Source organism: Knufia obscura (genome assembly GCF_036327395.1).
Source record: "Knufia obscura strain CCFEE 5817 isolate CBS 148926 chromosome Unknown scaffold_4, whole genome shotgun sequence".
In the NCBI taxonomy this organism is placed as follows: domain Eukaryota; kingdom Fungi; phylum Ascomycota; class Eurotiomycetes; order Chaetothyriales; family Trichomeriaceae; genus Knufia; species Knufia obscura.
Genome location: NW_027042690.1, coordinates 251,654 through 264,191, shown reverse-complemented (window position 1 = coordinate 264,191; position 12,538 = coordinate 251,654). Strand labels below are relative to the sequence as shown.

At 46.3% G+C, this 12,538-nt stretch overlaps 5 protein-coding genes across 5 annotated transcripts; all 5 read left to right on the top strand.

The window, feature by feature from the left end:
* Nucleotides 1-75: 75 nt before the first annotated feature.
* On the top strand, nucleotides 76-1,394 carry ARP2 (Arp2/3 complex subunit, actin nucleation center; the record flags this gene model as incomplete). The annotated part of the gene is made up of 4 exons (XM_064872439.1): nucleotides 76-94; nucleotides 147-193; nucleotides 241-384; nucleotides 438-1,394. The coding sequence occupies 4 exons, from the start codon at nucleotides 76-78 to the stop codon at nucleotides 1,392-1,394; spliced, it is 1,167 nt and encodes a 388-aa protein (XP_064731097.1).
* A 237-nt stretch (nucleotides 1,395-1,631) lies between these two features.
* Nucleotides 1,632-2,624, top strand: PMZ80_004011 (uncharacterized protein; the record flags this gene model as incomplete). The annotated part of the gene is made up of 1 exon (XM_064872438.1): nucleotides 1,632-2,624. The coding sequence occupies one exon, from the start codon at nucleotides 1,632-1,634 to the stop codon at nucleotides 2,622-2,624; it is 993 nt and encodes a 330-aa protein (XP_064731096.1).
* Nucleotides 2,625-2,994: 370 nt separating this feature from the next.
* Nucleotides 2,995-4,545, top strand: PMZ80_004010 (uncharacterized protein; the record flags this gene model as incomplete). The annotated part of the gene is made up of 1 exon (XM_064872437.1): nucleotides 2,995-4,545. The coding sequence occupies one exon, from the start codon at nucleotides 2,995-2,997 to the stop codon at nucleotides 4,543-4,545; it is 1,551 nt and encodes a 516-aa protein (XP_064731095.1).
* A 1,920-nt stretch (nucleotides 4,546-6,465) lies between these two features.
* PMZ80_004009 (uncharacterized protein) lies at nucleotides 6,466-6,825 on the top strand (the record flags this gene model as incomplete). The annotated part of the gene is made up of 1 exon (XM_064872436.1): nucleotides 6,466-6,825. One exon carries the CDS (start codon nucleotides 6,466-6,468, stop codon nucleotides 6,823-6,825), a length of 360 nt encoding a protein of 119 aa, XP_064731094.1.
* A 4,539-nt stretch (nucleotides 6,826-11,364) lies between these two features.
* On the top strand, nucleotides 11,365-12,538 carry PMZ80_004008 (uncharacterized protein; the record flags this gene model as incomplete). Its single annotated transcript, XM_064872435.1, has 3 exons — nucleotides 11,365-11,941; nucleotides 11,989-12,085; nucleotides 12,130-12,538. 3 exons carry the CDS (start codon nucleotides 11,365-11,367, stop codon nucleotides 12,536-12,538), a joined length of 1,083 nt encoding a protein of 360 aa, XP_064731093.1.

Genomic DNA, 12,538 nt, shown 5'->3' with positions numbered 1-12,538 from the left:
GTTGCTGTCTCGATCCCTTGAACCTCCGATAATCATACATCACGATCGCCTCTGAGGCAGCAGAGTACCAGTAAAATGGCGGAGGCACCCGTTGGTAAGAGTAGGCCCATACAGTCGAGTGACCATGACTTACGATATGCGAATAGTCCTCGATGGAGGCACTGGGTTCCTCAAGGTCGGGTATGCCGCGCAGGTAAGGATCTAAGACTTGTATACCGAACACCGCTGATAGGATGCCAGAACTTCCCAGAGCACTCATATCCCTCCATAGTAGGGCGACCTATCCTGCGGTCGGAGGAAAGAGCAGGGGACATTGTGGTCAAAGATATCATGTGCGGTGATGAAGCTGCTGCTGCGAGGTCGGCGCTCCAGATAACATATCCTGTATGCGACAACCCTACAGCCGCCAATGATTCGAAGCTGACCAGCAATCGCAGATGGAAAATGGTATCATAAAACGATGGGATGACATGCAACATCTATGGAACTTTACTTTCTTCGAGAAGCTCAAGATCGACCCGACTGGCCGAAAGATTCTGCTCACCGAACCTCCCTTGAACCCGTTAAAGAACCGAGAAAAGATGTGCGAGGTCATGTTTGAAGACTACAACTTTGGCGGTGTCTATGTTGCTATCCAAGCCGTGCTAGCTCTGTACGCTCAGGGTCTATCATCTGGCGTTGTGGTGGATTCTGGAGACGGTGTCACCCACATTGTGCCGGTCTATGAATCAACAGTCCTCAACCACCTCACCAGAAGGCTCGATGTCGCAGGCCGAGATGTCACCAGAAATTTGATCGCGCTTTTACTGCGGAGGGGCTACGCCTTGAACAGAACAGCAGACTTCGAGACAGTGCGGCAGATGAAAGAGAAGCTATGCTACGTCTCGTACGATCTCGGCCTGGACCAGAAATTGTCTGAAGACACAACAGTTCTTGTCGAATCATATACCTTGCCCGATGGTCGAGTCATCAAAGTTGGAAGTGAAAGATTTGAAGCTCCTGAATGCCTTTTCCAGCCTCACCTGGTCGATGTCGAGCAGCCTGGCATAGCTGAATTCCTCTTCAACACGATACAAGCAGCAGATGTGGATGTGCGATCATCGTTATACAAAGCAATTGTCCTTTCTGGTGGAAGCAGCATGTATCCTGGTCTACCCTCGCGACTGGAGAAGGAGCTCAAGCAGTTATGGCTGACGAGAGTGCTGCAGGGAAACCCTGAGAGACTCAACAAATTCAAGGTCAGAATAGAAGATCCGCCTCGGAGAAGGCATATGGTTTTCTTGGGTGGTGCTGTGTTGGCCAATATTATGGCGGACAAAGACAACATGTGGGTTTCCAAACAGGAATGGGAAGAACAGGGCCCACGGGTCTTGGAGAAACTCGGTCCGAGATAGGCAGGCACAATCAAATTGAGATCGGCACAGAATCCTTGCTATCTACAACTGTCTTCTTTACGCACGCCCTATGGCTACAACTCGGAGCATCACAGCTACAGGCAGATTCGTTGTGCGAAAATTTCATGTGAGTCACTACGGGGTAAGCGCATCTCATTTATCAATCTCGCGTTCCTTGTTCTTCATGACCCGAGTTTAGTATTGAAACGCTGAACGATCGAACACACCTGTTTTGCAATGTCGGCCACGGCGAGTGCTCCTGCAGCACCAGATGTGCTGGGAACAATAGCCACTAAAAACGAGGACATAGAAACTGTTGTCAAGAGCACATCGAGCCCACCACCAGTTACGACCTCTTGCTCAGAGGAGTACATAGAAGCATGCGCCAGATCCAACAAGGAAGCATCCCGTCACGATCCTTTGACCACACTCTTCCAGGCCGAAAAGCTGCCGCCGATATCAGAGGAGCCAGCGTTCACTGATAAAATGGGACTATCTAGACCAACATACTCAGCACTTCGAAGCCGTCTTACACGCATTTCCCAAACGGAAGTCGAGAACTGGATATATGAATCCAGCATTGATCGCATCAGATCCAAGGTGCGAGTCGGCGCATTCGTAGTTGAGGCTGGAAACTGGGCTGCTACAACAACCTGGGAGCCAGTTGTTGCGCCTCCACCTCCTGCAGACTTCAAGCCTGACCCGCATACATCGGCAGCCACTGGCGAAAGCTCGGAGCCATGGTTCGAAGTCATGAAATTGATATCGCTCAGAGGGGAGAAATTATCCGACCTGTATGCAAAGAAACCTGTCTATGCAGAATTCATAGCTCGTATCGAGGTTGCCAGACGGAAACATCTCTACCCATTGCTCTGGAAAGCTCAACACAACAAGTCAACGTATGGGCCTCTTGATGAGCATACTGAAAAGGCACTCACAATGTGCACACAAGATCAGAAGCATTTGTTGTTCTGGCATTTGTCACTTACTTCCAGGAATCCTGCTGTGCAGCGGGTACAGGGTGCTGTAAGGGCCGTGATTGAGCCATTCGTCAGGAAATGGGTTGACGAGATAGGGATGTCAGCCGTTTGGCTCGAAGCTGGAAGTCCTCGCGCTCGTGATGTTTATGGATATCTTGGCTTTCGTGTTGTGGACGAGATTGTGGTCGGGGAGGATGAGAAAGGCAGTGGTATCAAGACTTGGTGTATGGTCTACGCCAAAGACCGATGATCAAGGAAAGCTGCAGTTGGTACACGAAGTTCGGCACCAGGACTTTCAGCGGCTTGGGTATGATCGGCAGCATTCCTGGCGGATCGCGGTTTCCGTCTGTGCTTCACAATCGAATATCAGCACATGCTCACAAGCCACAGCAGGCACGTGCATGGCAATGAGCTCGGTGTCTACACCAGCCAATCGAAGGAGTCTCGGCAAAAGTGCAATCTACTGTTACCCACTGTACTACACGAGCAATGCTTAGCAAATATCAATTTTCCAGCCTTTCGGCAAGGGCTGCGGCTCTTCATCACTTCAAGAGCCATCAGTACCTCGTCTTGAAGCATCTGTGACTTCCACTCCTGTCAGCCTGCAGAAGCGAAGCATCATGCTCGTCTCATCCATCTCCTTGCTCATATTGAGCTCGTTCGCTTCGATATCCCTATCCAACCCTATAAGGCCTAACCCTCGCCAACTCAGAGACACCCTCACCCACTCTCGACAAGGTCAAGCTCAAGACCTCTATGGCTACAATACAGTCCGTACCATCCCACTTCGCCGCTCGCCGCATGATCTCCAGTACTCTTCTCGAGCACTTCGCAAGCGTGCGACGCATTTGTCAGATTCGAATGATGTCGAGAGTGCCACTCCGTTACAGGCAGCCAGCACTTTCCTCCGCGCCACTGGTGCCTCCTTTCTAGCCGAGATCTCCTTTGGATCGCAAACCTTCTTGTCCGTGGTCGACACCGGCAGTTCTGACACCTGGATTGTCCACAGTGACTTCACTTGTGTCGACATAATTACGAATCAGACCATCCCACGGAATCGTTGCTACTTCGGACCGCAATACCAGCCTGGCAGCGAGTTCAAAAGGATACCAGACGCGAATTTCAATATCACATATGGGGATGGCGAGTATTTGACTGGTCCGGTCGGCACCTTGCCAGTGACAATTGCCGATATTCGGGTACCTTCGCAACAAGTCAGCTTACCCAACTTAGCAGCATGGCAAGGTGACGGTTTGACGAGTGGTATCATTGGCCTGGCATACCCAGCACTTACAGCAAATTACCCGGGGACCAATCCGCATCTAGACCGATACTGTGCACCTGGTCTACCAAAGCAATATTGCAACCAGGTGGTCTACTCCTCGCTCATCAATACAATCTTCTTCGAGGAGAGACTTACAGCACCGATATTTGCACTCGCTTTATCCAGGGATGAAAGTGGCACCGGTAACGGCGGATACCTATCTATTGGTGGCATACCAGATCTGAATATGGTAGGTGTGAAGAACTCAGAGTTCGCATCGACACCGATACGCATCCTTCCGCGTGACGACCAATTCAGATACTACCTGATGAACATCGATGGGCTTGTGATCCTACCCGCCGGTACACCCGTACCCAACGATAGCCGATGGCACGCGTACTACGCCGGCAACTTCACAGACGTCAATGCAAACCTCACGAACAGCGACGTAGGTGGTCTGAACAGCACATCGCCATCCAACTCAACAGCACACGCACCACCACCAAATATGCCCGGTGTAACCCCTGGTAGCGAATCAACATCCTACATCCTCGACTCCGGCACAACACTCTCGTTCTTTCCTTCTGGACTTGTCGGGAGGCACGCCTCCCAGTTCCGTCCTCCCGCCACTTTCGATCCCTACACAGGCTTCTACTTCGTGGATTGCAACGCCCGAATCCCGCCTCTGGGCGTAAAAATTGGCGGACATGTATTCTGGCACAACCCAAAAGATCTGGTGAAGGAGTACGACTATGCGGGTACGACGTGTATTCTTGGGATCCAAGATAGTAGGATGCTGGGTGGAATTAACATACTGGGAGATACGTTTTTGGACAATGTGCTTGCTGTGTTTGATTTGGGGGAGAATGTCATTCGGTTTGCGGCGAGAAGGGATTATCAATCGTGATGAGGCGAGGTGTATCGGTAGAATGGTGGCAATAGGGTATGTGTGGGAGTTAGGAGCAGGATGTTTCTGTTAGCGGTCAGTGGCTTCGAAACGAAGAGGATGATAACTTCCACTGCATGCTGAGCTGTCAACTTTCTTGTTTCCATTCGGCATCCGCTAATCCCAATCGGCCGTTATGCTGTCAGTGATATCCTTATGCACCGTATACTTCATCCATTGTGCCTCCTACGAGGCCTGTTGATGTTGCGCAGTACCCATTGTCAAAGACAGGCATGCTAGTGGTGTCTGATCGCTTCGGAGCTTAGTTCTTGTTGCTAACAGGCCTGAGGAAAGACTCAGCTGATTAAGGTGTACACACATCTCAGACCATGTTATGAGCTGCTGAAACTCACTTAGCCGAACAGGAGGTCTCTGTCCGGACCGCAGTCGGGCCCCAGTTCGCCGAAGTGCGCATACTAGGATGTATAATTTACACAAGCACTTTTGCCCCAACACACAGTGCCAAGACACCTCGACAACGAGCTGTTCAATCTTCCTTGGTGTAAGCTCGTATTATCTTGACCGCATGCGAAATGTGTTCTAACAGAAAAATAGCTAGTGGTCATGATGTATGTCGCAATCAACTGTTCGACTCCGGGCAAGAACTAACAACCGATTCAGTTCCGCTTGTCAATGTCACACCTGACAATAACAAGCGCGGGAGACCGGTAAGCCTCAGGCAAAAATGTGTCTAAGATCTTGACTAACGTCTCATCAGGGGTTCGATGTAAGCACTTCAGAATCATCACAGCGCGTTCAAGTACTAACATACAGTTAGTCCCCGAGGGAGAGTTTCCAATCGCTTTTTTTGCCAATGTAGCTCTTCACTCAGGTCATTTTTGCCTTGCTGTGAAGTTTCGTCCTTTATTATACAGCAAGCGCTTAGGTAGAATTCGTGAATGGCCAAAGCATTGTGGCATAGAAGAACATTTCGGTTCAATTGAATACCGAGCATAGAAATGTTCTGATTGTGTGTCTGTCCCTTTGGGCACCTTCGCGCCATAATCGTCTCTGCTCAGGCTCGAAACGGCGATCTCCGGGCTCGAGCGGAAAAATGCGTAAGCAGACTGGCCCAGCGGTCTTGTGCTAATGCTGCAACTCATCTTTCTAGAGGGCCAGGGGCTAATGGAACGTCCTGAGTTCTACGTAGCAGCGCATGCTGTCCGAAAAGATCAATTTGATTCTCCTAGGTGTCCCGAAAGTGCCAGACTTCGAACAATGGTAACAGTAAGGTTGGGAGGAGATATGCGAATAAACTTCATGATCTATGGGATCTCTTCGGCGTCAACTAGACCATCTTAGAAAACTAAGATACCCGCTACATTCACAGGAAGCTATGTTGCAGGCTGCCCAGCTGGCTAAGAACATGTTGCGGCTATGATCACCCCGTCACTACTGGCACGACCGGTACCACGACTAACGCGACAAGAAGACTCTTCGGGTATAGGCGTCGACATTTGAATAGGGCGAGCTATACTATCTTGCAGCCACCCAGACGGAGGATCGACTCCTTGATCTTCCTAACCTAGCTACAATCTTCGCTGATTCTGACCCGCAGCAACTCACGGGTGCTGAAAAAGCACAAACCACCTCTGAGATAGAATCTTGACTCAAGGGTATTACGCGATCCATCAGGGGCTACACTGCTCCAGAGGCTGACAATGTGACCCGAGGTCACCACGCTTTGAGCAAGCTCATGAATATCAAGGACCCCGACCTCTTCGTCAGTCGCTAGAGAGAAAACAGGTGGACGTCATTGCCTATCACAACAATAGTCCCAGTGCGTGTCTTTTACTCCAATGGTCCGACAACCTTGGTCTTCACCGTAAGGTCGAGGCACACGGTGAATCCTACAAAGGCGTTACTCTACCGACATCCTGCATGCCGACAAACATAGCAGACACGCGCTACATTCACTTCGTGCGAGAGGGCTGTGACATTCGTACTGCAGAGGGTGTCACGCTCAAGGACCGAGGCACACCGTGTACACTATCACTGAGCCACCTTCGACTTATGCTACGGGACTGCGGCGGTCTTCTCGATGCACTGCTTGAGCTCTGGGCACGAGATACCGAACTAGACTTGGACCAAGACTATGATCATCCAGATGTTGACCTCGATGATGAGGCTAAGAGTGCAGCTGATCCGCCTAAAGCCTTTCAACCACACGGCCGACCAAACCAAGCTCTGCATATCAAAGGTGGGACTCGTACGAGAGGGAACACCAACAAGAGCATTTGAGCCTACCTTCCTCTGCAGCCTGGCGATGCCCTGTGGCTCTTCCACCAGTTCCTGCAAGACCAGTACCCAGGTGGCGGTCTACTCGGCTCAGGCAATCCTAACGTTATTCCCGGCACTGACAGCGTTCGGACTCGTTTCCTCCCCTTCCTGCAGAAGCCCAAGTATTCCGCGCATCCTATGCGGCAGGACCTCAAGGATATCGCTACGGGCGCATGGGAGCTCAAAAAAAAACAGCCTGGCATCGAAGTCGTCCTCAACATCGCGCTTGCCGTGCTGCGACCAGGTACAACGCATAAGAGAACCCGGGCATGAGTTGCTGCCGAACACAAGCAGAGCTGGCACGATCTTCACAGAGTTAGAAAAAACACAGCCAGCATTATTAACGCTTCCAAGAGATAGCGATACTGATATGCTCTTTGGATCCGACAAAGGGGAGGTTGAGTACTCAGACAACTGGGACCTAGCCGACGATTCGTGGCCATCGAACTGCTGAAGAAGTGGATTCCTACGACTACGAAATGAGACACTAGGTACCGCCTCGCTGAGCTATGAAGTGAAGGCAACGACGTCGTTATTTCCAAGCGCACAAGAGCAAGACGGCGGAGTACAGGACAGTGTAAGGCAGAGCATAATTTCAAGAAAAGAACAGAAATTCGGGCGAGGACATGGTTGAGAGACGTACGATTCGAATCTTATACTCATCGAGAGGATAATCCGAGCTGCGCATGTACCAAGAAGACAAGCGATCTCGATGTGGTCGCATAGATAGTAAAACGACTCAGCCGAGTACCTACAGATTGCATACGGCAGCTCATAGACTGCGGTTAAACACTGCTACGCTCGCAAGCTCGCCGCGCCGGATCATGCTTGTCGGAGGTTCAACCTGGAGCAGAACGCACATCTCAGCTCAATTGTCAGTTCAATAGACAGTTTTCAGAGAATCTTGACTTAACATCAGTGACGCAGAAAATCCGCATACCTAGAGAATCCGCACTAGTCTAACTTTATCAGTTTTGAAGCTATAGCTCCCAGATTTTAACAGTAGCTAGCTATAATTAAAAACTCCTGTCATATCTTTTGCTTACTGAAGCTTAGTAGTAAATTATGTATATATCTAAAGGAATAGGAAGATACTAAAATAAGCCTTTATTACGTAATGTAAAAGTTATAAATATAGTATCTACTATTCCCTATTTTATATAAGTATATAATATACTATACTAAGTCTTAGGATTATAGAAGTAGTACTTAAAAAGTTATTAGATTTTCTCTATTCTCTCTTAGAAACTTTACTTAGTAGAAGTATATAAGGCTTAGTAACTTTTTATCTAGTAGTAGTAAAGACTTGAAACTTTCAGTATAAGGCTTAGTACCCTAAGAGGATTATACTTCTTATATTATTCTTTAAATAGGTCTTTTACTTAGCTCTAAACTCTAAGTTTTACGTATAATTATATCGCTAATAATTCTATTCGCTGTAGAGAATATATTAATTTTATTCTATATTTCGTCTAGAAATAAGTATAACTACCCACTGATAACCTTTTAGCTTATAATAATATGTGGTTGCGAAGAAATCAACGTGCGGATTTTCTAGGTATACGGATTTTCTGCGTTACTGATGTTACTTCTTGACTCTTTTCTTGACTCTATCGCAATTACCTGTTCTAGTAATTCATGCTATTAATAAGCAATGCCTGATAAGGATAGCATGGATAGACGCTTAATGCTCGGAATACTTGTGTACCAGTAGAAGCTTGTACGCTTGGCCTATTAGAGCAGGCCAGCACAGTCAAGATCATCTCGACTGAGTCGAGACGATCGCGACTGCGTTATACGAACTACTAGAAGAGGTAATAACGATGACGGTCTTTTCGCGCATACCTGGTTTTCGCGTATAAAACTGGGTCTTATTCTACGTTACTCTCCACTTCCTCCTATTGCTTATGAGTCTCTGATAGTGCCTACTGTACTGAATATAACTTAATAAGCTTAGAGCTATTAGGGATAGTAGTAACAATAGAGGTTTATAACTTCTTTACCTTAGAGATAGTACTTTTACGCTTCGGAGTAGCGATAGTAACCTTCCTCGCTATAGTAGCTACTTTCTTAGTAATAGTAGTAGCGAGGATAACTACTTCTTTATCTATCGTAGCTTAAATAGTAGTAATATTAGCGAACTAATCGTTAAGGTTAATTAAGATCTATAGGGCCTTTACTTAATCGCGTTCTTCTTACTAGCGTTACTAAGTAGTAATCTTCTCCCTTTAAATAGCTATAGTAGCTTATAATCTCTCTATCCCATGTGCTCCCTTCACGGAAGGTTTAATCATATGACACGTTTTGGGTTAGCACATCCGCGTTTCGCGCCCTTTTGCTCATGCGTATGCATCAACTTCAGAACTTTCAGCCACACTTTGCATTTTGGGTCGATTATGCAAGTCGGTCTTGCGATTCCAGCGCACTAATCAGTAAATTCAACCGACGTCTGGGTGTCGATGCGCAAAGGCATGAAGTTCGGTGGTCGCAACTTTGAGGTGTCGCTAAGAAGCAGCTGTAGCCAATGCGATTCCGCGCATGCGCCTCCGCCTGCGCTAACCGAAATCGAAGGCCGTATGAAGGGAGCATATGGGATAAACTTAGTTATCTTCCGCTAAATATAGAGTATATTATATTAAAGCTTTTAGCGCTCTAAAATATAATACTTAAGCTTATTAATATACCGGAGAATAGTAGAAGTACTAATACTAAATAACTAATAAAGAAGAGGTACCGAAGAGGTAATTAAGTCCTTTATAAAGCGAGACCGTAGTAAAGGCTATATAAAGAGTAGCTATATACCCGTTACCTTAAAACCTAACTTAATTATTATAATTTCAAGTACTTCTTATCTTACCTCGCTATAGATTTATATAAATCTTATCTTCTTAACCTCTACGGAGTTCTAGTAGCCGAATAAGGCTATAATCTTATCCTTATACTTAGCTTTAAGTAGGGAAAAGTAGGCGACGTTAAGTAGTTAAGTAAAATAGCTAGTATATATAAGAAGAAAGGTAGAGATAACTCGGTACTCGTAAATTAAATATAAAATTAGCCTAAGGTTAATATATATTTTATAACCGTTAGTTACGAGTAAACGATACTATAACGAGTTATTTAGCTTAGTTACTAGTAAGAAGTTATTATCTAGCTAGTACTAAACGATATCTAAATTACTTTAGCTATTAGATAATATCTTATAAAGTATATTAAGTATTTAGTTACTAATAAAGTAATAAAAGAGAATAAACTTACCTTTAAAGATAATAACGGGCTTAAGGAAAGCGCCTTTTACGCTAATATACTTAATAATAGTTACCTACTCGCGGTTAATACTCTTTTTAATAGTAGCTCTTATAGTTTATAATATACTAACTACTTTAGTATCTTTTTAGCTTTCTAGTACTATACCGGTCTCGTTTATATTATAAATATTTATAAGAAGAAAGTAGTACTTATTAGAGTACCTCTTAAGCCTAGTAAACTAGTCTTATATATTCTTTAGTGTAGAGGTATTAGTACGCTTTAAATTAATACTTATACTAAGTTTAATTTAAAGTTTTAGTTAATAGAGAATAAGATACGTAAACTAGTAGTAATCGACTACGCGATTATTTCTAGACTCGCTAGCGATATATAATACTAGCTATTTAACATAAGTAACGATAAGAGAGTAGCTAACGGCCTCTAGATCTAATACTTAGTTAGATAAGATATCTTCTTAAGCTATTATTAAGAGTTACTAGTTAGTATACGCCTTATTATAACTATATTAACCGCTATTAACTCGGCTCCTTAAACTTAACTTAGGTATACTAAGATACCTTGCGTACGCTTAAATTGATAGGTATTCTTTTATATACTAGGCTTTCTCGGTAGCGTTGATAATCTCTAGGTTATTATAAGTCATTTAGATAAGTAAGTAGTTATAGATAGGTAATATACAATAGGTTAAAGAATTAAGTGGTTGAGATACGCGCAAAGTGGGTGTACGCGAAAAGTACGTCATCGTTGTTAATTAATTCAATTACGCGATAAGGCAAGTATTACTACATTGAGGAGTCAAGATCAAGTCGATATCGACTTTGAAAACTGTCTAATGATACATCATCAGACTAGCTCGAACACTACTACTCTCCTGCAAATATCAGGATGTACGGAGTAGGTTGTTCGACCGATAATTGCACTGCAGTGTCCTTGAAGATGCGGGGAGCTTGCACGACAGAAGCTCTCCCCGCAATGTCCCACGGCCGTCGGCGATCCCAAACATCCCCGACTGCTAAGTCTGACCATGAATAGTGATTGGTAGGAGACAGAGTCCAGACGTAGGACATTGACCGCAAGAGGCAGGTAATTGAGTGGAAAATTGAAATTGTTTGCTGGGGTGGTCAACGACATATATTGGGGCTTCTCGCTGTTCGCATCGAATAAAATCACCATTGGAGGAGAACACCAACACCACACTTCTACAGACCCTCCATCGCAACACAACAGCTAACCATGGGCGACTCCGGCTTGCCAGGCTCCCTCCAAGAAAGCTTCCAATCAACCAAAGTCTCTTACAAGCAACTCGGGTCATGCGGTCTTCGACTCTCCGTACCTGTCCTCGGCGCCATGTCCTTTGGTCACAAAGACTGGCAGCCATGGCTCGTCGATGATGAATCAGAAGTTGAGAAGCTGCTGATGGGCGCATGGGAACGTGGCTTGAACTCTTGGGATACCGCCAACGTCTATTCGAATGGTGTCTCAGAGGAGATGATTGGTCGTATCGTCAAGAAGAACAACCTTCCGCGCCACAAACTCGTGATATTGACGAAGTGCTTCGGCATTGTGGGCGAGGAGCCTGGAATCTCACATATGAAGTATGGCAACGAGATGCGAGCGAGCAAAGATTATGTGAATCAAGGTGGCCTCTCGAGACAGGCGATCTTCAATGCCGTTGATGCCAGTCTGAAGAGGCTGCAGATGGACTATATCGACCTGTTGCAAATTCACAGGTACGATGCCTCTGTGCCGGTCGAGGAAACCATGAAGGCATTGCATGACCTGGTGCAGAGTGGAAAGGTCAGGTACATTGGTCAGTAACAGCGCCTGACTTGACCAGACCTGGCTAATAATGAATAGGGGCATCATCCATGTGGGCCTACCAATTCGCAAAGATGCAAAACGTGGCAGAAGCCAAAGGTTGGACGAAATTCGTCAGTATGCAGAATCATTACAGGTTAGCAGATTGATCTTGTGTACGAACATGTCTAACCATCTCAGTCTCTGTTACCGAGAAGAGGAACGAGAAATGAACAAGTACTGCCTGGAAACTGGCGTTGGACTCATCCCATGGGCGCCGCTGTATAGAGGCTACCTTGCTCGACCACCAGGTAGTGCTGAAACCGAACGAGCAGAATCTTCGAAGTCTAACGCAAACGTGACTCCCATCTCGGACGCCGACATCGCTATCATCAAGCGTGTTCAGGAGCTAGCCAACAAGAAGGACTGGAAGATGAGCCAGGTCGCACTTGCTTGGATCATCCAGAGAGGGACCATCCCGATTGTCGGTTTCAGCAATCTATCGAGGCTGGACGAAGCGGCGGACGTCCGAGGTAAGACTTTGACCGACGAGGACATGAAGTACTTGGAAGAGCCGTATGTGCCGAAGGCGGTTGTGGGCCATAGCTAG